Source organism: Parasteatoda tepidariorum, chromosome 4 (assembly GCF_043381705.1).
Source record: "Parasteatoda tepidariorum isolate YZ-2023 chromosome 4, CAS_Ptep_4.0, whole genome shotgun sequence".
Lineage (NCBI taxonomy): Eukaryota > Metazoa > Arthropoda > Arachnida > Araneae > Theridiidae > Parasteatoda > Parasteatoda tepidariorum.
In genome coordinates, this window is record NC_092207.1 from 36,339,559 (window position 1) to 36,366,509 (window position 26,951).

The window sequence follows — 26,951 nt, forward strand, 5'->3', positions numbered from 1 at the left end:
CCATTCTTTTTTAAAATATTTAATTATTTCTTAGAATATTTGTCTTTGATGCTTTGTCTTAAAAGCAAGCTGTTTGAGGATGCAATATACAGTGAAACCTCCATTAAAGACCTCCACCTCTGTGTAGCGACCTCTTCTATTTGCGACCACTTTTGAGAGACACAAAATTTTTTCCTTAGACTTCATGTTGTAGAAAACCTTTAGGAGAGACCATCAAAACTTCTCCCAGTGCAGTGACTGGGCAAGTCTCTACATTAAATGAGGAAAAGGTCAAATAAAGAAACACGAAAAAATATCAAAACAAAAGATATTATCAAAAAGAATAAGTAGATTTAAATGTATTTAAAATATTTGTGAGTGGCTCTTATTTAGAGAATTCTTTTAAATGATCTCTGAAGTAGATTGACCACCTCATGTTGCAGTTAGAGTGTATTAAGACTATGCGATCAATGATTTAGTTTTAGAGTTTAAAGTTAAATTAGGAAATAAAGTTATTTTAGAAAAAATTAATCTTTTTAAACAAATAAACCTCTTCTCGTTTTTTAAAGCTATCTAATTTTTATGGATCTTAAACAAAAAACATAATTGTTTATTTATTTAAAATAGTTCTATAATTCATAATTGGAAATATTGTTTTACATATAATTTTATCAGTGAAGGTCATTTTTATTGATGCTAAGTTTTATTCATCTTTCTGGTTTTTATGATGCAAACACAAGTGGCGTTTCTGCACCAAGAAATTAGCACTGGGTAAAGTTACAATTTTTTGCAAAAAAACATGTACCTTCGATAACATTTTGAAATGAATGAAGGTAACCCATAAGAATGACAAACCTCCATCATTGACCATTTTGTTGTGGAACTAAGAGTGGTCACTCCTCAGAAGTTTCACTGTTTACAGTAATTCTTATCAAAAGTAAGGCTCCAAATTAATCCTGATCCAAGTTCACCTAAATCATATTTGGATTGATATGAAATAATAAACAACCGTCCCTCAGGGCAAACACTGTCAATAAAGGGATAATATGTTGATTTGGTTATTTAATATGTTCGTTTCTTGTTTTGTAATGTGTTCCAGTTGCAAAATCTTTGATTTGTTAAACTTTGGATATGGTAATTTTTGGCAGTCTGTTTTTTCTTTTTTTTTTTCTTTTAAAGTTTAACTAACAAGCACTCTTTTAGAATAAAAATCTTGAAGGATAATTAAGTTATCTTCCTATTCTTGCAACAAAAAATAAATTGTTCAAGTAAAAAGTGAGAAAAAGTTTGCCAAGATTAAAAAAAAAAAAAAAAAAAAAAAAACCCACAATTGGANTAAAAAAAAAAAAAAAAAATCAAACTTTTTTGAACAAATTGTAATTTTAAAAAAAAGAAAAAAAGAATGTTGAATTTATCAATAAAAATAGTTCTTTTAGTACATCGAATTTCAACTCTGTAGCTGTATATTTCTGGGTGGTCTGCATGGTATATTTCATTACATGTTTAACCATTAATAATTCTTAAACTTATATGAGCTGTTAAATATTCTGAGAAATACTACATCATTTTTCTCATATTCATCCGTCAAAAATAGTTTTTATTTTCCTGAAAAAAATTACCCAAATCGTAATGATGCAAGGAACACTTAAAAAAATGTCTTTTTATAAGCTTTCACCAGGAAACCTATATTTTAATGAGCTAAATGGCTTCTACTCATGTCACTTCATGTCAAATTATGTCATGTCATTTGCATCTGAGTTGTATCTTTTTTTGAAAAATACATTTTTTTGCCTTGTATTAATTCAATATTTTACATTATATTCCAGGATAAAATAACTGCACAAGTTGAAAAACTTTTTGAATTTTTAGTTAAAAAAACATCTGATGCCATACACAAATTTATAAAAGTACTGAAAAAGGATGAAGAGGGATGTGAACCATACCCATGGTTGGCAGAAAGATTAGAAGTGCACTTTAACCAGCTAACTAATAACCTAAATGAAAGGTTAGCAAACGGAGGCGTGCCATTTCAAGTTAACTATTACCTTTCACGTGAAAAGAAAGTTGAAAGAGTTCGCACAGAATTAAAGCAAGCAGTTATAAAAGCGAAGCAAAGTGAAAATCGTCATTGGGTTGTTATGTTTGGCCCTATTGGATCTGGAAAAACCGTTTTAGCAGCTGAAGCTCTAAGGAACAATGAGTTGTTAGAAAACGAGTTTCCTGATGGTATTTTTTGGATTCAAGTTGGTCATCTTGATAGTGAAGACGAAGTTAAACTTAAAGTTAAGAAAATGTACAAGTTTTTAGATGCAGAACCTCATATTAAACTAAGTGATTCTTATGGAAATGAGCATCTGGCTAATGAGAGTTTGTTCAACATGACCTTAGATTTAAGGAGGAAAATATCAAAACTCCCCAAAATTCTTCTAATTCTGGATGATGTTAGATGTTCCAGAATTATTAAGGCATTAGATGTGGGCTGTCCTATTTTAGTGACTACAATTTATAAAGGTGTTGTAGATGATGTTTCTTCATATGTTACGTACATAAATTGTCTGGATGATTTTGTAGAAACTGAAATCAAAGAATTATTTTCACTTCATGTCAAATGCAAACCTGAAGAGCTGCCTGATGTAGTTGATGAAATTTGTATAAAATGTAATGGTTAGTATTTATCGTATTTAAAGTTTTTAATAATAACTTTTTATTTTTGTCTTTATAGTGTATTTAAAAATCTAGTTTATGATGAAATTACTGAACTCATGATTTTTAAATATTGTTTTCTTTTAAAATTATTATTACTATTCTGATTTATTTTATTATTTATTTATTTTATCTTATCTTTTTCAGCAAATTTTTAACTATTTGCTCTCCAAGCAATTACTATTTTTTTTTTTTCAAATTTGCTGTTGGTTCTGTGTTTGCTTCAATTACTTTACACAATGATTTCAATTACTTTAGCAATTGATGATTGGATTTTTACTTAGTGCATAATAAGAATAATGTTGATAAGAATAATGTTGAGTTTTAAAAAATAAAAGACACGGCACAAATCTCAATTTTTCTGTCAGCACGAACAATAAATTTTCGGCATAACAGATTGTTATTAATTTTCTGTATTAAATTTGTCTGAATACAGAAAGTAGAGCTCCTCATTGTTTCAAAGGCTTCAAAACCTTTATCAATATCATTGCTTAGCTTCAATAATTTCTTAGGGTTGATAGCATCACAAATTTCAACAATTTAATAATATCGAACATAATAAGACATCTGGAATTTTTTTTCTTCTTCTCAATCGAATTTTTAAAAAAAATATATAGAATTTCTTAATAGACATGAGAATCTGCTAGTTTTAAAAAATAATGTAATCGGGTAATAGAATAGCATTAGAATAGAATTTTAAGAATAGCATTTTCGGTGGAACCTTTAAAATGAGGTGATGCATTCGGGAAAACAAAAAATGCTGGAACAATGGATTAAAGCTCAATTGTATATCTGTAAAAAGTAGTAAATGATTATAGATTCTTTCAGGACTGCAGGATATTTCCAATTGCGCGAATGAGGTTTGGGGAAAATTCAGGCAGGATTGTGGGAATTTTTGGCCTAATTAAAAAATGTTGCTACCCAAATTTTTAATGTAAAAAAATTAATTGCTTAAAAAATTTTTGGTGTAAAAAAATGGGAAGAAAAGTAATTCTTGAAGAAAAAATTTTTACAAGTAAAAGAGTCTAGGACTACCTAGATGGACGAAAGTGAAAGAATATTTTCTATGATGTTAAATGTAACACAAATACCTTTCAATTACAATTTATTTAACTTCCTAAAGTTTATGAGCAGGACCTTAAATTTAGTTTTGTTAGTAAATAATATTTCAAAATATTTTCAGTTCCATTTTAAACACATAGGCTAGTTTCAGGGTTGGGTTTTTGACGTCAAAAAGTGGTTTTTGACATGACAAGGGTATAATACTGGTTTAAACCGTCAAAAATGTCAAAAACTGAAGTTTGCCAAGAAAATATATAAACTTCAAAACTACCAACAGTTGCCATGCATTATATTGAAATTTAATTATACTATAGGTAATCAGCAGGTTTTAAAATATTTTTTAATTAAAATTAAGGTAAAATAACAGATTTAAAATCTCAGAAATTTATATTCAAATGCATGTGCAGAAAAATTTTGCACAAAATTTTTTTAAATATTTATATTTTGAAAAAAAAATTTTTTTTTTTGATACTTAAGAAAATTAAAAGTTTATTACTATGCATTTTTGACATATAAGGAACATATAACTAATATTTATAAGGAACTTACAAGTTATGTTGTATAAATACAAACTTGATATAAGATACAAGTGTATAAAAAATTTTTTTTAATGTTATACCGAATATCTTTATTATCCAGTATGTTAATTTGAATTTAAAAGTAGTTATATTTGTGAATAATGATAAATATAATTCATATTGTTTATTATATTTATTTATAATTATTACACTTATCATTTTAAAACAATTTTTATCTCTTAATTTTTTTTTCTCCACTTGTATTAAGAATACAAATAATGCATATCTTGAAAGCAAGAAGTAATTATTCAACAGCTGAATATTTAGATATTCAACAAAACTATATAGTATTCAGCAAAATGAAATTCACAAGTATTTGGATAAACTAAATTTTCAGCATAGTAAATGAATAGGCTGAATATACTGTAAATCGACACTAACTACTCTGTGTATTTAACAGAAAGCACTTAAATTTGTATTGTCTTATGTTAAAAAGATTATTAAGAAGATTTAAAAGAATATTAAAAAGATTTTTCTTTAAAAGATGTCTAATGTACAAAACTGCTAATGTTTATCTTTAAAAATGTCTAATTTTTAGTATAATCTATACTATACACTAAATTTGGTTATAAATAAATTTCTTAATAATATCACTGCAGATTTTCAATAACACATGAAAATGAATACATAATATTACAAAAGATGTGAGCTTTCAAAAGTACAAGATTTTGGTTACTATTCAAAATATAAGTGTTTCTTCAAAATTTTAAATTTATTTTTTCTAGAACATATTTAGAAACACTATCCTTTATAAAAAAAATATATAAATTTTATTAATTAAATTTCACATATGAATATAGGTTTTCGACATTTTTGACAGTGAGGTTTTTGACATGATGGATTAAACCATGGTTTAAACTGTCAAAAACTGTCACATGTCAAAAACCTGCCAAACCTGGCTAGTTTATTCAAGAATTCAATGTTTAAAAATCGGGCATGCCTGAAATTTATGCTATTGCTTATGAAAATCAGGAAAATTTGACAAAATCATTCAAAAAATAATCATGCAAAAGTCAGGGAATTTTTATTTATGAGTGTTCTGACTGCTTGAAAAAAATCTTTTATTTGTGAAAAAAATCACAAAATTTGATTTAAAGAAACAGAAATTTTAACCTTTTAGGATCACCAATGGTTGCTAGTCTGATTGGAAATGTGATGCGAGATTTCAATGATGAGGCAAGATGGATGAATCTGAATGAGAAACTTGCTGAGAGTGTCAACAAAGCTGTTCGTAAGAGGCGTATCTCTAGAGATGAGTGGGCGGAAAAGAAAAATTTGATTAGCTTTTGCATAAATGAGCTTGAAAAATCTTATTCAGATCTAAAGAAATATTTCTTAGATTTTGCAATATTTTACAGAGATTTCTCTGTTCCTCATACAGTAAGTAAAAAAAATTTCTCACTGAATGCGAAAAATTTGCATGCGAATTTTTCGCACGCAAATGAGAACCTGATTGGTGAAAATTTTTCACCTGTGAAAAAACTCCTATCAAGTTCTCATTTGTATTCACTTTTGTTTTGTTTTTGCCTACAATAAAAATTGCGTGTTAAGATTTTGGAAGGTCAAAATTAGTTTTTGATTTGACGTTGGAGAGGTGTTAAAAGTGCACCAAAACCTATGAATTTGAAAATAGTTAAAATAGCACTTGGATCTAATGCGATCCAATATAAGTTTTTCAATTTTTTCTTAGTTTTACTGAAATAAAATTTCTGCAAAATCTAGCTATGACTGCAGAGTTTTGTACAGAAAGATTTTGACAGAATAGTAAAAATCAAGGGTTTTACTGTTTTGTCAAAATCTTTCTGATCTATCTAAACTTCATCCATAGATTTTACATGATTATACCAAGAAGGCAAAAACCTTGCTAGCACTTTGCACTATTTATGTTGTTTTTTTTTTTAAATTTGTTCATTTATTTATTTATTATTATTGTTATAATTTTAAATGAAGTAACAAAGTTTGTAATTAAAACTTTTTTGCATGATTTTTTTTTCTTGTCTAAACTAAAGATTTTAGACTAAATTATTAGCTATATCTGCCATGCTCTTAGTTGAAAGAGCACAAAACTTGATGATAATTTAAATTTCTTAAAAAATGTAACTTATCTCTTTTTGAAATATCAAATAAATATTTTCTGAGTAGTAATAAAGATAAGAAAATTTCATTTTATATTGTTTTAAATTTATATTATTTTTGCATAAATAAGTAAATTTTTATTGAAGTGAGTTTTTTTACTGTTTTAATTTTTTTAACAAAAAAAAATAAAGGTTATTTGTTGTTAAATATTTTTGTAGCTTCAACTTCTTTAGCAGGATACATGTATTATTTTGTAATAAATTTTAAACTTTATTTTCTGTCTTACTTAAAAGTAAATTAATTTTATTTAATCTTATTTAACTTTGTGTTGAGTAATTCTCTGAAAATAGTAAAGTCGAACCCAAATATAGGGAACTGTCTGCAGATTCAGCAATAAGTCCACTATAGATGATCGTTAAATATATCTAAATTCTTGACGAAATTACTTTTTAGTGTATGACAAATATATTGTTGGAAATAGTGATTACGATAGTTCATAATTTATTTATAGATTTTTAACTGGTTAAATATAAATTAAATATTTTTTAAAAAAAAGTTAATTTTTACATTCTATGGAAGAAATTAGTAACTTTTTATTGACTACAACTTGATTTTAAGTACAATTCAGAAATAGTAATAAGTCAAAAAATTGTATAGTTCGGTAAGTTTGGTTAGTCGTTGTTATTTGCTAAATATTGTTAGTAAAGCAGATTTTATTATGTGCTAAATAAAATTTTATAAAAAATATTGTGTCACTAAAATTGAAATGATGCAGATGCTTTTTGATAATTCTGTAAATTTTCTACATAACTGAACGTAGCTAAAATTTAACTAAACAAATTTAAAATAATTTGCTTCTTATTTTAATAACATAACAATCACATAATGTATTTATAACTTATTTGTAATGTAGTGTTACTTTTCAATTTATTTTATTATGCTTTGTTAAATTCTTCATAAAAAGTTTTACTGATACCAGTGTTTATAAGTTTGCAATTATGAGCGATGATCATGCAATAATTAGATTTGACCTGATGTGTCTTATTGTGAAGAAATTCCATCATTTGCAATCACAACTACTGCAAATCTAAAGTTAGAGGAATTTTTAAAAAAAAATAAAATAGCCCTGAGGAAGTAACGCAAATCTGAGGTCCAGTATGAAAGAACTACCAATTTTTCAACTGTCCACTATAAGTATATAAAATAACATTAGTTAGATGGTAGTTCAGAAGCGACATTTGAAAAAGTTCACAATATTGCAAGTTTGTTATAGTGAGTTTTGACTGTATTTTAAAATAAATTTCATAAGCCATACACTAAAGTGAATTCTATTTATTTAAGGTTCTTACTCTTCTTTGGGAAGGCTGTATGAGTCCATTTGAGATTCAAGATTTTATGCAAGAATTATATTGCAAGTCTCTCGTTCAGATTGAAAAGGGAGAAAATGGTGAGTGTTCCTACAAACTCCAGAGCATTTGTCTTGAGGTCTTAGTGGACATGTGCACAAAAGAAGAGGTAAGTGTCTAGTGTTAAAAGTTTTAATAAATTCTTTCTATTTTCTTATTTTTAGAGAAGTCTATTTTCTTATTTTTAAAAAAATGTATAATTGCATTGCAGCTGGCATTTTTGTGTTTAAGGCATTGCAATTACAGCAAACGCTTGACTCTCCTGAATCCAGGAAAATTGGCAAATTCCGAATCGCAAAAAATTCTACATACTTTAGCTTTTTATATCTAGTTTTTATTTTTTTTTTATTAATGATCATGGGAAATCTGACCTTTATAAATGTAAGAATATAGGACTAAGTCTTTTTTTTTTACACCGCTTTGTTAGTGATTATAAAAGTTTGGTTAATAAATGTAACAAGTGCAGAAAGATTATATCAAAGAACATATTAAAAAAAACCAAGTATTAATGAGGCACTATTAAAAAAAATTTTTTTAAATTTGCAATCAAATTAATTTGAATACAAGCCCATAAAAATTTACAAGCAAATTTGTGAAGGTTATTATGAACAATTTATCTGCTTTGTTGAATTGTAAATAAGTTATTCATATCTATGCTATTTTATATTCATATTGCAAATTATCTTCGTTATAAAGAAAATTGTGTTTTGCATACTATGCTAACTTTTTTATTGGGATGCTTTTCTCCTCCTTGGCCAAACTCGGCGATTAGAAGGAGTAAACTGAATATGAGAGAAATGCTTTATGCTTTTTTATTATTAAATGCTATATGATTAAAAATGCTTTTAATCGTCTTTGCTAATTTTCCAGAAGTGTCACCCATCTGGAAAACCTTGAATACCTAGAATTATCAGGGAATTTTTTTTGATAAAACCTGGAAAAATCGGAGAATTTTAAAGAAAAACTGAGCTATTTTTTCCCGATTTTCTTAATTTTACTATTTTACCATCCATTATAACTACTTTTCCTAGACAGAAATTTATCACCAAAAGGTCGAAATATCTCCAAATTAGCAATACTCTGACATCAAAATTTGCTCCGGTATAACTCTGTTAAACTAGATAAAAACACCACATGAAACTCTTCCATGGAGACTATTACTTCTTTGAGATTATGCAGTTTGGGAAAGGTGAAGAATGTGGTGGGGTGAAAGAAGGGGTTGGGATATTTGCTCCTGCCTGTAAGAGCAGAGGATTTTCTTTTTTGTCTTCTTTGTGGACCGAATCTATTTATCGTTAAGTTAGTTACGATGTATTGTAGGCATTTTTTTCTTTTGGCAAAATGGTTTAAAAAGTTTTAGTAATTCTAATTTTATAAAGTTCTCCAAAACATTTTTGGTGATAATTTTATAGCAATTTTTCTGGAAGATTTTGTACTCCCATCCAATGAAATTGTTGAATTGTTTTATCTTCATAAAGCCAATCAATCGCACATTTTTTTAATTTCCTTTTGTCCTTTTCAAACATATATTAGTTAAAAATAAGGCTCTTTTAAGCTTCAACTATATATTGCTAACATTAAATTATATTCTTTTGTTTTCGTTCTGCACTCAACGTGTACAGGTCTCTAGTTGAAAAACAATTAACAAATCTAAACTAAAATAAGAATGCGGATAGATTAGAATTTTAAAATATTTTGATTTCAACTAAAAAGAAAGAATGAAATTCGAAGAATTTTATATACTTTTTTTAATGGAATACACAACAAAAAATTTGACAGTTTTACATTTGCGACATTCCTTTTTAAATACTTAATATCTCTGTAAATAGCAGTGCTATTTCAAACAAGCAACATTATTTACACATTTGACTTTTGATATTGGTTTAAAGAAAATATGATCAATGAATTTTGCAAAGAGGATAGATATGGAGAAAACACAAATACATTGAAATAGCTCTATGTTAGTGAATGTAAAACAGAATAGCAAAGCAAAGATAAGACATCGATGCAAAGATATTAATGTATGATTGCTTGGGATTATCTTCTTTTGCTGAATAAAAATATATTAAACTATACTTGTCCGAGATTTTTTGGATCATTCTATATTTGCCATTTGGTACACTTTGTGCAAAAACTACTTAATATTGAAGTAACACATTGAAATATTATACATTAAATAAAAGCAATATATTTTACAAGCTAAACATATTATTTTCTCCATATGTATCTTAATTTTTTTTTAAATTAATGTTGCACCCAATTATTAAAATTTTGAAAAGGGAAAAGCAAAATCTGGCTAGGTTGTTAAAATAAATCTAAATCTAATTTTTTCATGATTATATACTAAAAAGAAAACAATTTAAATAAAATACTTTAGAATAATGACACGTTTCTTGGGGATTAAATACTCATCCTATACTTCATAAGGAAAGAAACATGTTTACCTAGAAATTTTAAAACTTATACCTGGAAATCCTGGAAAAATCAGGGAAATTTAAAACCTAATTTGAGTGGTCACCCTGTTTTCACAAATGAATTGGTGTGAGCTATTTATATATCCTCTTTCCCTTCAAAGAAAGTAAAATATATAGTTTGTTTAGCCATTAGTATGTGAGAATTATTGCAGTCATACTAGAATTTATCTAGATTTTTTTCCCCTCACAAGATTATACCCAGACAATTGTGCTGCCAGCATTTTTTATAATTATTATTATTATTAGCTTGTTTTAGATTTTTGAAACATTTATTTCGAAGAAGGAAATTTTTTCGTCCATTGGATTTTGCCAGTTTTTACAAAATTTCAGTAAATTCTGAAATAATCTAAAAACAGACCTATATTATCCTATTATAAATCTAAAATTACTAACCAAATAATTTTTATTACTTTAAAGTTTTAAGAAAACATCTTGCCAAGTGCAAAAAAATGATCAAGTATCATTGCTCCCAATCTAATAAAACAAACATATCTCACCTTTTTTTCTTCTTTTTTTTTTAGGTATCATGTTGTCAAATATTATTAAAGCATCAAAAGCTTGTTAAGAACAAACATTGTTAAGAAAAAAAAATAACATTTTTAGAAAATAGGGGGAAATGGCTCATAAGTAATATTGTTATGTTTAAAGTATTGTAATTAAGCTAACATAAAAAAGCAGAGTTCTAGTAAACAAGTATTTGAGTATATTTTAATTTTTTAGTAAAGGGGTATATTTATAGAATCAAATGTCAGAAAACTGAATATTCTGACTGACAATTGTGATACTGAATATACTGACATTTGTCAGTATCCAGCCAAAATACTGTTTAGTGTATATTTAGTAGCATTGCTGATTTATTTAATAACTTCAATTGTTTTGTTAATTTCATTTTATTAATGAGTTAAGTTTTTATTGTTAAATCCAAAATTGAAATAATATGTATACTAATTTTATGCATTCATCTGTGTTGTACTGAGTAATAATGACCTATTTTTCATTTGTAGATAATAGAACGACACCAGATATTTGTGAACAAAATAATGAATAAGTGCTTAATTGATGATACAATTGATCTTTCATTGTTAGATGATAAAGACTACATACCTTACACTCTTGGTTATCATTTATATATGGCTAAGAGGTATGATTTGCTAGAAAAAGTTTATTTTGACTTGAATTTTCTGGAACAGAAAATTCGTAGATTCGATCCTGTTGATTTATTTCTGGATTTTCGAAATTATGGAGAATTCTTTCAAAATGTGAGTTTGTATTTTTTTTTTTTTTCGAAAAGTTTATAACAATTTAAAATATATTAATATTTAAAAAAAGTTAAACATTCATATAATTTCTTTTCTTTTATCTAAAATTTACAAGCTATGATTATTCATATTTCAAGATGCTAAGACCAACTTATGGGCTAAATTAAACATACTGATTTAAATGAGTTCTTATTTGTGCTAACTTTCAAGAGCTGAATTTTTTCTTTTTCTGGGAGGAAAAGTTTAGGAACTGGGAGAAAATTTATTATATTTTATTTATGAAATTAAATTTCTTAGAACAAATATTGATTAGTGCAACCTGAAAGTTTCATAGCTAGATACATTTCATATGCCTCATTTAGAAGATATATACTCTTTTAAATCTTAGATATTACGCGCCTATTTACTCAGAGGTGATAATATTGTGAAGGGATTGACTACTAGGACTTAAATAACAGGGGTGACCCCAAATATGCTAATTAATTAGTGCAGAGGATATTATATGTTACAAAACCAGACACAAAAATGTACTTTCTCTGAATAAACATACCTTTTATTTTGATTTTAGATTCTCAAAATATCACATTTAGCCGCAATCTGGAAAATATGGACTGAATGACTTGTTTAAGTTGAGCAGTCAAATGTTTGAACTCCTTAATGTTAATTTTATGTATTTCCCCATATCTCAATAACTTTTTGAGTGAATCGGAACATTTTCACACACAATTAAAAAATTCGTCTACCCAAAAATAATTAAATGCAAAAAAAATTGTTTTTACAAATTTTTATTTATTTAATAACAGTAAAAAGAAATAAATAAATTTAATTGTGAGGTATACAAATTTTTACATAATTTTAAAGAGTATAATTTAATGTCACGAAATTTTAACTAAATCGATTGAATAATTCCTGAGAAGTCTAATTTTAAAAGTATTTTTGGGTCTGAATTTGTAACTCTAAATATCGTATGCATGTCTTATCTGCATTAATTAAATAGCATATTTGTGGCCACCCCTTTAAAGATCTGATCACTAGATCAAAAGTTTTTCATATAGATTTTATATTACCACTGTATTTGAAATTTTTGTTTCCTCTAACTTGAAACTTTTTCTCAATAAAATTTCTAGTTTTTGCTTTTTCATTTATTTATTTTAGAATTTTCTTTTCTTTTAAATACAGTCTATTTTATATTTTTTCCTTTTCCTACTCTAAGTAATAGATTCAGTTACTAAAAAGAGCACTTTTTTTTTTTGCAGAAAAGAGCACAGTTTTTATTTTAGGTTAATTATTGTAATGTGAATCTTTTCATCTATAGCATACTTTTTAAGTTCTGTTGTTTTGCTTTGCCCCTTACTTCCCAAATCAAAAATTATCTATTTAGTAAGGTAATATTAAATGATATGAAATTGGCAAATGGGAAATTTTTTCGGGGGGGGGGGGCACTGTGCTATGTACGCCTGTATATGGTTTTTGTTCATCTGATTCTAAATTTTTGTTAAAATAATAAAATTGTATAGGCTTTTAAATTGTGTAATTTTTTTAGTGGGCAGCCACTTAAATTTCAAAGTTTGCTTTTATAAAAGTTTTGAAAAATTAATATTTTTTCAAACAATCCTTATATATTATTATTATTAAGCATCATATATTATAAGCTTATTTATACAAATAAATTTCTTTAAAATATCATTGATGTGAAATTTGAATTTTTCTTTATTTTCAGAAAAATGACGTTGAGATGTTTAAATCATTTGTACATCGCTATGCTGATAAAATACGTTTTATAGAAAGTGACATTGTTCAGTTAGCTCTTTTTGAACCAAATAATTCTGCTGTTTATCAGAAAGCTAAAATAATAGCACAGAAAAAAGGCAAATCTTATTATGATTGGTGGTAAGTAGGTGTACTTTCATATTATTTTGTTGTTGTGATTTAAACATTGTATATCATCTATGATAAAGATATTTTAATATGTATCTATATTGCATATAAATATTTTACTTAAGTACTAAAGGACTTTGCTTCTGCTCATTATCACTGTTGAGAATATTTAGACAGTTTTAACATGCCAAATTTTGTAAACAAATCTGAGCGGAGAAGGAATTCTTTAGTGTTTAAATCTCTCCGATGATGATGAAAGTAAAAATAAAAAAATTTCCTGTATTATTTTTGATTAGATCTCTAAGATATTATTTCTCAAATCCTTTTTCAATATTAAAGTATTTTTCTTTTTTCAATATTTACTTTCAGTAATAAAGAAGAAAATAAAATGAACTTATTTCATTTCTGTTCCATGCCAGTAGAGAAATTGTCACACACAACTTACAATTCCAATTCTTCCCTCATGGCTGTTGTTGGAGACAAAGCTCTTGTAAGTAATACTACTTTCATTGTAATTAGCAGTTTACTTTTATTGTAATCGACAAATATGTCATGATATAATTAACAATTTATTCTTTAAACAGTTTTGTATTTTATGCTTTTTATTTATTTTGTACTACTTGAAAACCAAGTGCTATTCAGGCTAATAAAATAAACATAATGAATTTAAACTATGTATTTGCAATAATGTTTCAAATAATGTTTTCAAATTTAGTATTTTTCGTTCTATTTTCAATTAAAAAATTTGGCAATGACAAAACAGAGCAACATGTTACTTCATGTTAACATGTTAAAAATTTTATTAATTTAAGCAATATCTTTTCTTAAGAAGATGCTATATTGCAGAAGATACACTTCAAGTCAATTTCTCTTTCACTTCCATGAGTAATTTAAGGTACAGAAAAAGTGAGTTAAGGTTACCATAAAGTTTCAATTGCTGATTGCCATAATTTAAATTTTTTTTTTTTTTTTTTGGAAAATGCAAACAAATTATGGCAGGATTACTTATAATTAAGCAGTGAAGCTAATTCTACAATTTAATTAAGATAATCTTGTTGTCTAAATATTTATTTTGTTCATATTTGTTTAATCCATAGTATGGAACTTTCTTTCTAAGTTGCATGTGTCAAATTATTGCTATCTGTCTAACGATACAGTGGTTGAATTGGAACCTAATTAATTAATATAACAGAGCATCATCTATCAGAAATACTTATCACATAACTACCCCTACCCCTGATAAACTCTCAGTTCATTGCAAATTAAACACTTCAAAATATTAAATAAAGTTTCATTTCCAAATGTGAAGTAGCAATATTTTTAAAAAGTTCAATATTTTCATATTTTGAAAGAAAATTTCAGCATATGAAACTTCATGATTTACTATAGGTTTATCTGAACTTATTTTTTCTATACCTTAAATTTTGAATTACTGATGGAAATTAAGCATAATCTGCAATGGAAAATTAATCTGGCTGTATCACATGTTCTTAAATATTTTTAATTATAGGAACATTTCAACTAAACAAACTTATGGCAGTAACATTTCTTTGTCTTCAAATAATCATCGTAATGACTATTTATATCAAGTATTTAATGCTTTCAAATGGGAACAATTATTTATTATTAATGTATTAATTCAAAAATGAACTTTTGACATTTAACTCTCATTAGTTTCAATTTGATTTTTATGGATTGATTTAATTGGTCTATTTTTTTTCAATCTTATCTCAGTCTCATTTTTTGAAAACAAACTAATCAAATTTTAAATTATTCTTCTTAATTTAATTTTTTTTAGATAATATCTACTGATACTTTTGAGGTTGTGCAAGAGCTATGTGGCCATTCAAGTACTGTAAACTATTGTGCTTTTGATCATAAAAACCAGAAAATAGTTACTGCATCTGATGATAAGACTGTTAAAATCTTTACCATCAGTCCTATTGCAGGTAAATAAATTTTTTTTTAAATTTCTGAATTGCTAAAAATAGAGTTCAATAAAAGCTGTACTGATGCTAAATAACAGAAAATTTATTGTGTTGTGGTTATCTAGTCAAAAATATCTTTCAAATTTTGATGGTTTTGAAATGTTTCTATTGTTTTTTTTTATATATAAATTGGATTTCTATGCTTAAAATAAGTAACGTCAGTAGTCAATGCTCAATTAGTACCACTCGAATTTCTAATATATTATTACATAATATTATGCATTCAGAGCAATATTGCCAAATACCGCAGGGTTGATGATGAGCCTCAAAACAGTGAGCTGGTGAAGGCACACATTAATTACAACGTATATCATGGATATCTGTTATAATTAATGTGTGTTATAACATATATTAATTATAACATTTATATATATATATATCAGTGGCAAGTTTTCAAATATGGACAAAGCTCTAAATGCATAATTTTTCTTTTTTTAAAGAATAAATTTTATGAATCAAAATAAAGTCATAATGTGATTTTGTCCTTTTGTTTAATTAGTACATTTGTTTACATTTTGTTTAATTAGTTTTATTTTGAAAAGACTAAAAGTTAATTATTGTTTTTACAAAGTTGGTACAGATGCTATAAATTTATAATAATAGTTGTAAATTTGCATTGTAGAAATTCAAAATATTCAAATTCACTTTATTGCACTGGTTGGAATTATTTTTGCAGTTTTAACAACAGCAATTATTACAAATATAGTTAACTACTGCTACAACTAATTTTTTCTTTAATTGTAGTAATTACAAGCTATTTTTGAAATGTAGTTACATCTTCACTACTTTTTTTAGAAAACTGTAAACAATTATTATACATATTTAATAATTATAAATAAAAATGTGTAAAATTGCAATTTATCATCCAATCTGTTAATTTGTTTAATTATTGAAATAAAATTACTAAAACAATCATCTTATAAAAAATACTACAGTAGAGAACCAATTATCCGGGATGCTCGGAACCATCGCTATCCCAGATGTCTGAATTTCCCGGTTTTCTGGATCGACCAAAAAGTGTCATTAATCGATGTTTTATCGAACCCGAATTACAAGGAAAAAGTGTAATGCATAAAGTAACAGAAAAAAGAAAGGTACTCTTAACTTTAAAAAGAAAAAATAATAATATTTAAAAGAATAAAAAAATTTGCAAGTTTAGACAAGAAAAACAAGATTAAAAAATACAAAATTCTCGTATTTATTTTCTAAAAATAATTACAATTCCTAAATTAACTAATATAAACAAAACCAAAGGTTAAATAACGCGATATATTTCATACCTAATTATACGGGGGAATTGATAAAATAAAAGGAAAACTTATTAATCTAAATAAAAGCACTTGAAAATTATCGAACCGAAACGATAGTTAAAAAAAGCACTAGCATAAATATTGAAACCCGGAACTAGGCAAGATCAACGGAATTTTAAAAAAAAAAACCTAATGATAAAATTTATGAGTAAAAAGAATTAATTTATTGAGTGCAAAATTTATTGTGAAAAAAAAAATCAAACGTAGTGGAATCAGAAAAACAACTTAAAATAATCCTATGTTTAAATTAATAAACAATTCTCCTCTTATTATTTTTTTTGTTGATAAAAACTCGATATTTAATTACAGCAGATGTGATTCCACATCAATAAAAATGATGCCGCACTTGAATTTATTCAGAAGAAAAAGATTTTATTTTTATTAATCGATGTCAAATAGATAAATATATTTTTCTTTTTCATCTTCTGTTCACTGATATGCATGCAATGCATTCCCCCCCCCTCGTAAATTAAACAGAAAACGAAATCAGCATGCCACACCCTTGAGCTTGATTGACGGCCTAAAGGAGAAAATAAAACATTCCTCCCTTCCCTGCCTTCAAGGTCACGGAGGAAATGACGTTTCTCTGGGTAAACGGGGAAAAAAATTCTCCCCTTCCTTACATTTTCCTCTACTCAGCTTCAAGGATGAGTTCATTTCCGCTTTTTTTTTTCATAATCGTTCTAGTTAAAAATGGCGGGAAAACCGATCAAAAATTTTCCCGGTTATCGGGATACCGGATAAATGGTTCTCTACTGTACTACTAAAAAATACTACAGTTTGAAAATTCAATTTCTGAGGAACTATTAAAGTGATTCACTTAAAATTTTGTATTTTGCCACGTAAAATTACATGATATTACTTTTTAAAATATTTTCTTAGGCTTCCAGGGCAAGAAAAGAGCGTCCTTAAAATCCAACCCTAGTCAAGAAAATGGTATAGAATCTCCTGTTGATAAATCAGTGTACACATTTTCGCATCATAAATCCAGAGTCCTTTGCTGTGCTTTCTCAAACAATGACACTCACATAATCTCAAGTGATGAAGGTGGATTGATATTTGTAAGTCATATCATATCTTGAAATATTTTATTAATTTCTACAAGGGACTCAATTATTTACCTAAATACATATGTTCTTTCTAGGTATGGGAATTATTATCTAGTGAGGCTGGATACATCCTGAATCGTAAACATAAAATCGTTGCTGACTCTAGTTGCAAGTTTGTTGCATTTAGCCCAGATGATTCTGTGTTTGCTGCAACTGTCGGAGATACTATTAATCTTTATAATTTTGAGACTGGCCACTTAACCAAAGCTTTATCTCATGATGGCATATTCGTGCAACAGTTCTGTTTCATTGACCAAGAATTTCTTATATCTGCACATGACAATACCTTATCAAAATGGAATCTTTCTTCATCAGAAAGGGTCGAAATTAATGCCGGTTGGAAGAGGAATGATTTGATTGTTAGCTGTTGTATATGTGCCAATGGCACCTTGTTGGCTTGTGGCACATCATCTGCTCAAGTTATAATAATAAATCTCCGTTTGCAAAATGTTGTTGGCTTTTTGCTTGGCCACTGTGATGAGGTTGTCTCTGTTTCATTTTCCGGAGTTGATTTTAGGCTGCTGACTGGATCTTTAACCCGGTATATCATTTATGATACTTCAACAATCAGAGATACACCTTTAATTGCCTTTGAAAACAATTTAAGTGTTCAGAAGAAAGCTGAAGAAATATTTATTGCTTCATCTGATTATTTCAATCGTGTAGAGGTTAGTTACCATTTTATTTTTTCAATATTTCACTTATTTATTTTTAAAATTATTGTACAGTAGTAAACATTATCAGATCAAAAATATTAAATTTTGTCTAACTTTGGATAACTAAGCGCTCGTCTAGTGGACTACCCACTTTTGCCAGTTTTAAAAATTGGAGATGTTGCTATAAAGCTTCAGTATTGCAGTTTTCACAGATTGTAATTAAATTTCATTTCTGTATATTTTATTTTAAAAAAAGTAAGAGTATTTATATTGAACCCTGCTATTCTTAAACCATATCATCGTTAGGCATTAATAAATGAAAATATGAAAATAAACATATTTTAAACTCATAGTCTGTTAATCAAATTATTATTTACTGAGCAACATTGAAATTAAGTTTAATTATCTAAAGTAAAAAAAAAAGTTTCTAACAGATTGTTAATGTTGTTTAGCATTAGCATAGAATCAGTTGAGTTAAAAAACAACAATATTAAAAAAAAGAATTGCGAAAAAAGTTCTGGCAGATTTTGGTTACTGCTTAATATAGGATAACAGCCAACTTTGTTTTTTTTTTTTTGTTTTTTTACGAAAGAATTTTTTTTTTCAGTAGTAGCAAAGTTTATACTAAGTTATTTTTGGTTTTATAAATTTGATTTAAAATTATTTTAACCACTGTAATTAACTATTTCAAATGTGTTTGGTAGCAATGATAATGACTGTGGTGTTAAGTGACAGTGAAATCAAAAGCAATTTTACTGAACTAAAATGTTTTCATTCTACTTTTTTACCATTTCATGAAAAAATCTTTACCAAAACATATGAAAGTTCACACTGCAATAGTATAGAGTGTGTAGAACAGGGAACATTATTAGATTAAATTATAGAAATATATGAATAAAAATTTTTTACATTTATAATATTATATAGAATTTAAAAAACTTTTTTTATAAGATAAAAATTAAAAAAAAATTGAAAATAATTTTTTAAAAAATTTGAAAAATTTTATCTTTGTAATTTAATGTTGTATGCAATACACAAGGTGCTCCTTTACTACTGCCTTTAATGTTTATTTTTATTATTTTATTTTAAATAACGGTATACTTCAAAACAAATCAAATGACATGTGATTAAATCAGTAATTTAATAATGCAGTTTAAAGTGAAAGAAAATACAGTAGATTCTATTTTCTTTTTCCCTAAATCTGTTTAATACTTGTGCATACAAAAAAAAGTTGCTATTGTCTTAAAATATGCAGTTGAAGTTTTTAAAAGCAAAATAAAATTTGTATTAGCTGTAAATATCCCCATTGATGCTATTGTTGCTTTAGCAGGGTTCCCACGGTACTTGAAAAACCTTTAAAAGTCCTTGAATTTGGTTTAAAAAAATCAGGGCCCTGTAAAGTCCTTGAATTCTGCCATAGGGTACTTGAAAAGTACTTGATTTTTTAGAAATTAAAATACTACTAATTTTTCTTGCNTTTTTTAAATCTTATTCTTTTGTGTTTCCTTATTTGACCTTTACTGCGCTTGGTGCAGATGTTTGCCCGGTCGCTGGGAAAAGTTTTAATGGTCTCTCCTAAAGGTTTTCTGCAATACAAAGTCAGCGGAAAAAAATTTTGTGCCTCCCAAAAGTGATCGTAAATAGAAGTGGTCGCTACATAGAGGTGGTCTTTCCTGGAGGTTTCACTGTACCATAAAATGTGCTTTGCACCATCTTTTGACATTTTTTTAGTTGATAAAATTTTATTTTTAATGATAGATTAAATTTCATAAAATTTGTATTCCGTGACTCTAAGCCACTGTTTTGTACAGTGTATCCGCGCACCTGAAAAGTCTTGAAAAATCATGGAAAGTCATGAATTTTAGTATTGAACTAAATTTGTCATGAAATATCATGATTTTTACTATGTTTTTGAAAAAATCATGGAAAGTCATAGATTTAGGTCTCCGAAAAATGTAATTTTTAAAATGGAATCCCCCCCCCATTTCACCCTGTTCTAAATATCTGAATTCCTAGCAAAATCACCACTCAGTCATATTTTATTGGAATATGAAATGATTTTATCATGTTCTTTAAAAATTATGGTGTTCTTTCAAAAAATGAAAGAAAAAACATCATTTCTAGAGGGAATCTTGTAAACTCTCTTCTGTGATTTAAGAATTTTTATTATTAATTTTTTTTAATTTTATCAATTTAAAATTTTAGTTGAAGCAATTCAGTCAGTGAGGATTTTTTTTATTCCGAAATAGAACAGAAAAATCAGGAGTATTTCTTTCCTTTCTGATGAACAAGAAAAATATCTTTAGAATATAATTCTGCAGGAAAATAAATTATTTGCTTTTGTACTTTTTCTGCTATTTTATTGTTTCAACTCTTTCTTTACTCTGTTTTTTAAATTTAAAATCTATAAATATGAAGATGCAGAGTATAAGTTTTGATTATACCTATCATTTCGAATAATGTTGTTATAATGCTTTTTTAAAATTGTTGCATTTTTGTTGGAGATGATAGTAACTTCGTTAAGTCATGAAAAATTCTTGGAATTAGTCATGGAAAATCATGAATTTGAAAATCTAAAATGTAGCAGATACCCTGTTTATAATCAAATTTTTACATTTAGGTTTTACTGCTAATGAATAAAATTTGATTCTACAGGTTTCATTGATTATGAATAAGCATCGTGATTCACATTAAACTAATTCTTGATATACAGATCGGAATTCATATACAAGGTTCTACGAATTGTGGTTTAACTGAAAGTGATTAAGGAATCACATATCGATTTGCAAATTACTCATCAGAATTCATAATAATGTATTTTATAAATCACACATGATTCCCATTAAGTGATTTATCAATCACATATCATGATTTCAATTAAAATTATTTCTGAAATATATAACGTGATGCGCATTTAAGTAATTTCAGAATCATGCCTCACAATTCTCATTCTAGTAGTTTACAAATCACATTGCGATTCATAAAAGAGAAATTTAAGAATTACTGCCCACAATTCTCATCAAAATGATTTAAGGATTACACATAGCTGTTCTATATTAAGAACATTTCGAATCACAAATTGCAATTTACATCATAATGATCACTATTCACATGAAAACTATTAGCTAATCACACAGAATTCACATTAAAGTGATTTATGTATCTCACATTTTGATTTATGTCTTGTTAGTTCGTGCGTTTTCTATCATTTGCTATTCATATTATTCCGATTTTAAAAAAAATTTGCCACAATTCCATTTTAATGTACAAATCACACGCTGTTCTATGTGATTTACGCAATCTTTGAGACTTCACCTTTCTTATAATTTTGATTCACATATAGTATATCTAGATTCGTATAAATGCAATTAAAAAATTACACTTAGTGAAAATTAGGTATATTCACTAAATTTTAAAATTCACGCTAATGTAATATGCATTATACATTCATTCAGTTTCATTAATTCTAATTCACTTCATTAAATTTTTCATAACGTTTCGCTGATGCTAGTTTTAAATGTTAGCTAGTATCCTATGTCAATTGGAGTTTTTTTTTTTTTGGAATTTTTTAAAGTGATTTGAAACAGCTATCTAACTATCAACCATTTGTATTATTAGCTGATAAATTTAATAAATAATTTTTTTTTGTTGTCAAATAAGCATTGTGATTTAAAAATATACAATTTCTAGGCAGGGTAAAATCTGGTTGACATGTACTTTAGCATACAACAATGCTGAATAGGTCCTTGAAAAATTTGATTTTAGGTCCTTGAAAGTCATTGAAAAGTCCTTGAATTTTTTATTAAAAATTGAGTGGGAACCCTGTTTAGTTGCTCCAACCTGCTTCAAAATTGGCATTTTACATTATATTGTTCAAATTATCATTGCAGTGCTTCAAACTTCTAAATATTCAATATCTGCTTTAACTTACAAAATTGATATTACCAATTCATGATGAAACCAATTCATCCCCCTGTTTGAAACTGCTAATCATTTCTTTCATCCTTCTCCATGTAAAACTTTTTTCATAATAGTGTTCTGATACTGTTATAGGGCAAAGTATCATAAGTACCAATTGATTTTTGCTGTGCTTGAAACAGCCATTTTTATGTGCTTCCACTTGCTCTAAAACAACCATTTTTTCCACAAAATTGTACTAGACTTAAGTTTCCATGAAAAAAGTGTGATGTTGAGATATATTAGTTGATCAGTTTCAGGGTGCGTAGCGTTTTTAGAAACTGCTTAAAGGTGCTTCTTTTCGATTTTCGTTTTTTAAAAGTCCTTAAAGGTGCTTTTTTCATTGGGTGTTTTTAAAAAGTGCTTAATTTTCCCTTTTTCAAAATGAGATTTTTCTTTCACCGTGTTGATTTTTGTGTTGAATTATACAAAGAGACACAGTTCACATTGTTCTATTCAACGTTTTCATAATTAATTCAACCCCGTTCAATTTCGGCGTATAGTCTTTCCATAGCATGTAAAAACGCCATTCATTTTACATGATTCAAAATTTCATAATTTTTGACAACTGCGAAAAGTTTTTTTTTTTGGCATGACGGTTAAAACAAGATAAAACCATCGATTATCAAAAACTTTCCATCCCAGCCTAATTATGATATTTTTTAAAGTTCTTAAAAATATTTTTTGAGTGCTTAAAAGATACTTATTTTTGTTGAATAGTTTAGCTACGCACCCTGAGTTTACATCATATGACAGACTGTTAACCCATATTTCAAAAAAGTTGATTTCTAATTATGATTGCATCTTGAGGAAAATCATTATTCTGAATAGTCTCAAAATATTTTCTTCTTCAGGTAAGAAAAAGTGAAGTAAATGAGGTAGTTTTCCAGTCTGACCCTGAAGAGTCTGATATCTCGACATGCTCAATATCCTATGATTGCTCAGAAATTGTTTATGGGATGAAAAATGGACACTTGAAGGTAAAATCTTAAAAATTTAAATTTGTGTTAAAAGTGCACAAGATATCTTTATTTAATATTCAGAGGTATACTTATTGACCCATTAATTTTTAACTTTACTGTAATATTTTGCATATTTTTATCTAATGTTAAATAGGGTGAAATCAATTATAAAATTAGTAAAGTAATTCCTGCTTGAAAACATTCACTTTTATTTGAAAAAAAAATATAAGAACTAAATTCAAAATCCACAAATTATTATAATCTAATATAGTGGAAGATTCAAGGAAAATATAATTCTAGTCCAAGTCTAGTATAATTTTTTTTCATCTCTGTATTGCAGGGTGTAAATGATTTTAATCAAATGATTAAAATCATTGATTAAAATCATGATTTAAATCAAATGATTTTTTTAAAAAAAACACTGATTTTAATAAACAAATTTATATATATATATATATAGATTTTAGAAGTTAAAAAACAGTGTTTTAAATTATTGATACTTTTATTATTTTCTTTTCTTAGTTTCAAAATTTATTTTAAATAAATTGTTGCATTAATTAATTTTAGTTAACGAAATTACTTTCTTTCTTGGTGTGTGTTAAATTCCAACATATTGAAAATTACAATTTTAAAAGTCTTTTGATTCTTGAGATTGAAAGCACAGATTAAAGTAAACATTTAATGCTGTCTTAATATAGACTTGCATAGCTGTAGAAAGTAATTATTAAACATGAANAAAACTAATTAAATGATTGTTTAAATAATTTGATATTGTAGATGTAGAATTAATAATTATCACATATTGTTTGATAAACAATTTCTTTCTTGATTTGTAGTTTGAAATCACTTTGTTATTGTTTATTTCTTATTTCACCTTTTGCTTTTAAATTATTAAGAAATATTTTGTTGATAATGGTTAGTAATGTTTATTTCCAATGTATACCATAAGTAACAATAGTAATACAATACAACTTTAAATCTATGGTACACAAAATTGATTATATTCCATAGAATTGAAATTATAAAAAAATCATGATTAAAATCAAAAAAATCCGATTAAAATCAAAAAAATCCGATTTTTTTTGATTTTTTAAAAAAAAATCATGATTTTTATACACCCTGCTGTATTGCCAAAATAATAATAATAATTTTAAGTTGGTCATAAAAATAGAAAATGCTTCTTAATCTAATTATTGAACTTTGTGCTTGCTTGAATGTACAATCTTAATAGCTTGAGGAATTACTCTTAAATATGCTTACTAATTTCTGAAGACATTATTTTAAGTTAAAATTTACAATTAATAGGCATTATTTTAAGTTTCAAAAATGTACTTTTGCTAAATAAATTTACCATTTTTTTAGCACATTTGAATGTTTGACCCTTAAAAGATTAATACTATAGACTTTTATCAGCAATCTGTAAAATATGGTCTCTATAGCTTTGTTAGAAGAAAGATGGCAAGTTTAAGCCCCTCAATGTAAATTTCACTTCTTGCCTATTCTGCCATATCTTTCGAACTTTTTGGAAAGTCAAAAAACTTACAAACATTTTTAAAACTTGTTTATGCTAACTTAACTTTATGTAAAGTGCAATTTTTTAGATTATTTATTTATTTTTTTTATTTAATTTTATAATGGTCAAAAAAATTTTTTATTTTTGTGGTATATTAGTTTTTACCTCATTTTAAATTACGTAATTTTAAAATATTACGTTTGAAAGTAACTAAAAAATCAAACTAGATAAAATGTTATTAAAGTTTATTTTTTCCTGTATTTTGCACTGCACACAGAATGATTATTTTTTTCCTTTTTGTGTTCATAAATAATGATTGGTTTTTGCTTGCAGATTATTAATTTAGCTACTAATACCTCAAGATCATTATTCCCTTCTCATTTAAAACAAGTTAATTACATACTGCATTCTAAAACTGATCTCACATTTTTTACATGCTCAGAGGATAAGACTATTAAAGTAAGTTTCCTTTTTGTCCCTTCCACTATAATTTGAATTGTTTTTGTATTAATTTATCACATTGGAAATAATCATTATTTTGTTCTGTAATTGTTTTTAAAGGTTTGGAGAAATGGATCTCAATCTCTCATTTTAAAGGGTCACACACAGTCTGTTACAATGTGTGTGGCTTTCCAAATGTCAGATAAATTGCTGTCATGCTCCAAAGATGGTAGTTTAAGGGTTGGTATTATTATTATTATGTTTAAAGTAATAGACCATGTCAATCCCTAAATGTTGCTGTAAGAAGTTTATTGATTGGCCGTCTTTTTTAACCTTTCAGATTTCAAATAGAATTTTTATTTTATTTTTATTATTTTTTAACGTGTAGTAAAAATCTAGTAAGTCAAAGCTTAAAAGAGATCAATTGTTTTAAAATTGTAATGAATTTTATGTTATTCTGCACTTTAGGAAGTACAGGAGGTTGATATTAATATGTTGTTATTTATTCTTTTAATTTATAATTCTTACAATTTTAAAACTATTAGGTTAAATGTGTGTTGCAATATTATAAACAAAGAAAAAGAACTAATTTTTAAATTAAATTTATTTTTAATAATTTTTGAATACTTTGAAAAAAGTTTAAAATGTTATGTTATTATCTGTTATGTTATTATCTGTTCTTTTAATTTATAATTCTTGTCACCTTTAAACTATTAAATGAAATGAATAAAGTGTCTGCATAGTATGACAATGCAGATTCAAAACATATTTACATTCAAAAAACATTGTTTTTATTTTTCTAAGAAAAACTAAAGCAATGTCCTTTTTCTACTACATTCACTAATACAAATGAGTCAATCAAAGTTTCCTGGGGGGAAAAAAGACTTGCACTCACCTCATCGGCTGAAGAATATAATTTACTGTGGGATGAAATGCTTTAAAGTCATGAAATAATTAGCTGAAAGGGTAGCAATAATCACGGAAATGGGGAAAAAAAGAATTAAAAAAATAGTGAATGTTGAATTCCTTTCGATACATTTAGAGAATAAAGTTAAAACTTTAAGCAACAAAAGATGGCGCTGGAAAAAATATGAAAAGAGAGAGGTAACCTGACAACCCAGATGCTCTTTCAGTTCATATTCTTAAGTGATTTCAATATACTTCTGTGTCACTTTCAAATATTTTGATATTTTTAACTTTTTCTATGCTCTTTTCAATTTCCAATTATATAAGTTTGACTATAAGACTTAAAAGTAGTTCTTATTTTAGTTATATAGTATTTCGGTTTTAGTATAATGATTTTATTTCAAAATTATATTATTTGATCTGTTTAATGCATGCTAAATGGGGTTTTTTTTTTTTAATCTCAATATATAGGTATGGGACACAAACTCTGGTCAGTTATGCTTACCGCGCATTGAAGGTCACGGCAACCAAGTTATAACTTTTTGTGATGTATCACGTAATGAAAAACTTCTTGCTTCAGCTTGTGTTGACAAAACAGTGAAGGTATGGATTGTAAGATTAACCTAACTTTTTTTAATGCAAATATTATTTCTATTAACCATGACTACAGAATGAATCCTCATTCCCTTTCTTC

The 26,951-nt window shown here is 26.6% G+C and overlaps 1 protein-coding gene across 4 annotated transcripts in view; it reads left to right on the forward strand.

Moving 5' to 3' along the window:
* Nucleotides 1–26,951, forward strand: part of LOC107456226 (apoptotic protease-activating factor 1) — a 39,112-nt gene that overhangs the window by 4,467 nt on the left and 7,694 nt on the right. For all 4 annotated transcript variants that reach the window (XM_043045939.2, XM_043045944.2, XM_043045940.2 and 1 more), the window contains exons 3-15: nucleotides 1,806–2,643; nucleotides 5,443–5,702; nucleotides 7,740–7,913; nucleotides 11,283–11,537; nucleotides 13,258–13,427; nucleotides 13,785–13,905; nucleotides 15,214–15,364; nucleotides 17,596–17,774; nucleotides 17,858–18,490; nucleotides 23,290–23,415; nucleotides 25,244–25,369; nucleotides 25,472–25,591; nucleotides 26,729–26,860. In XM_043045939.2, the coding sequence (XP_042901873.1) occupies nucleotides 1,806–2,643; nucleotides 5,443–5,702; nucleotides 7,740–7,913; nucleotides 11,283–11,537; nucleotides 13,258–13,427; nucleotides 13,785–13,905; nucleotides 15,214–15,364; nucleotides 17,596–17,774; nucleotides 17,858–18,490; nucleotides 23,290–23,415; nucleotides 25,244–25,369; nucleotides 25,472–25,591; nucleotides 26,729–26,860 (3,285 nt within the window). The remainder of the gene's footprint in view (nucleotides 1–1,805; nucleotides 2,644–5,442; nucleotides 5,703–7,739; nucleotides 7,914–11,282; nucleotides 11,538–13,257; nucleotides 13,428–13,784; nucleotides 13,906–15,213; nucleotides 15,365–17,595; nucleotides 17,775–17,857; nucleotides 18,491–23,289; nucleotides 23,416–25,243; nucleotides 25,370–25,471; nucleotides 25,592–26,728; nucleotides 26,861–26,951) is intronic.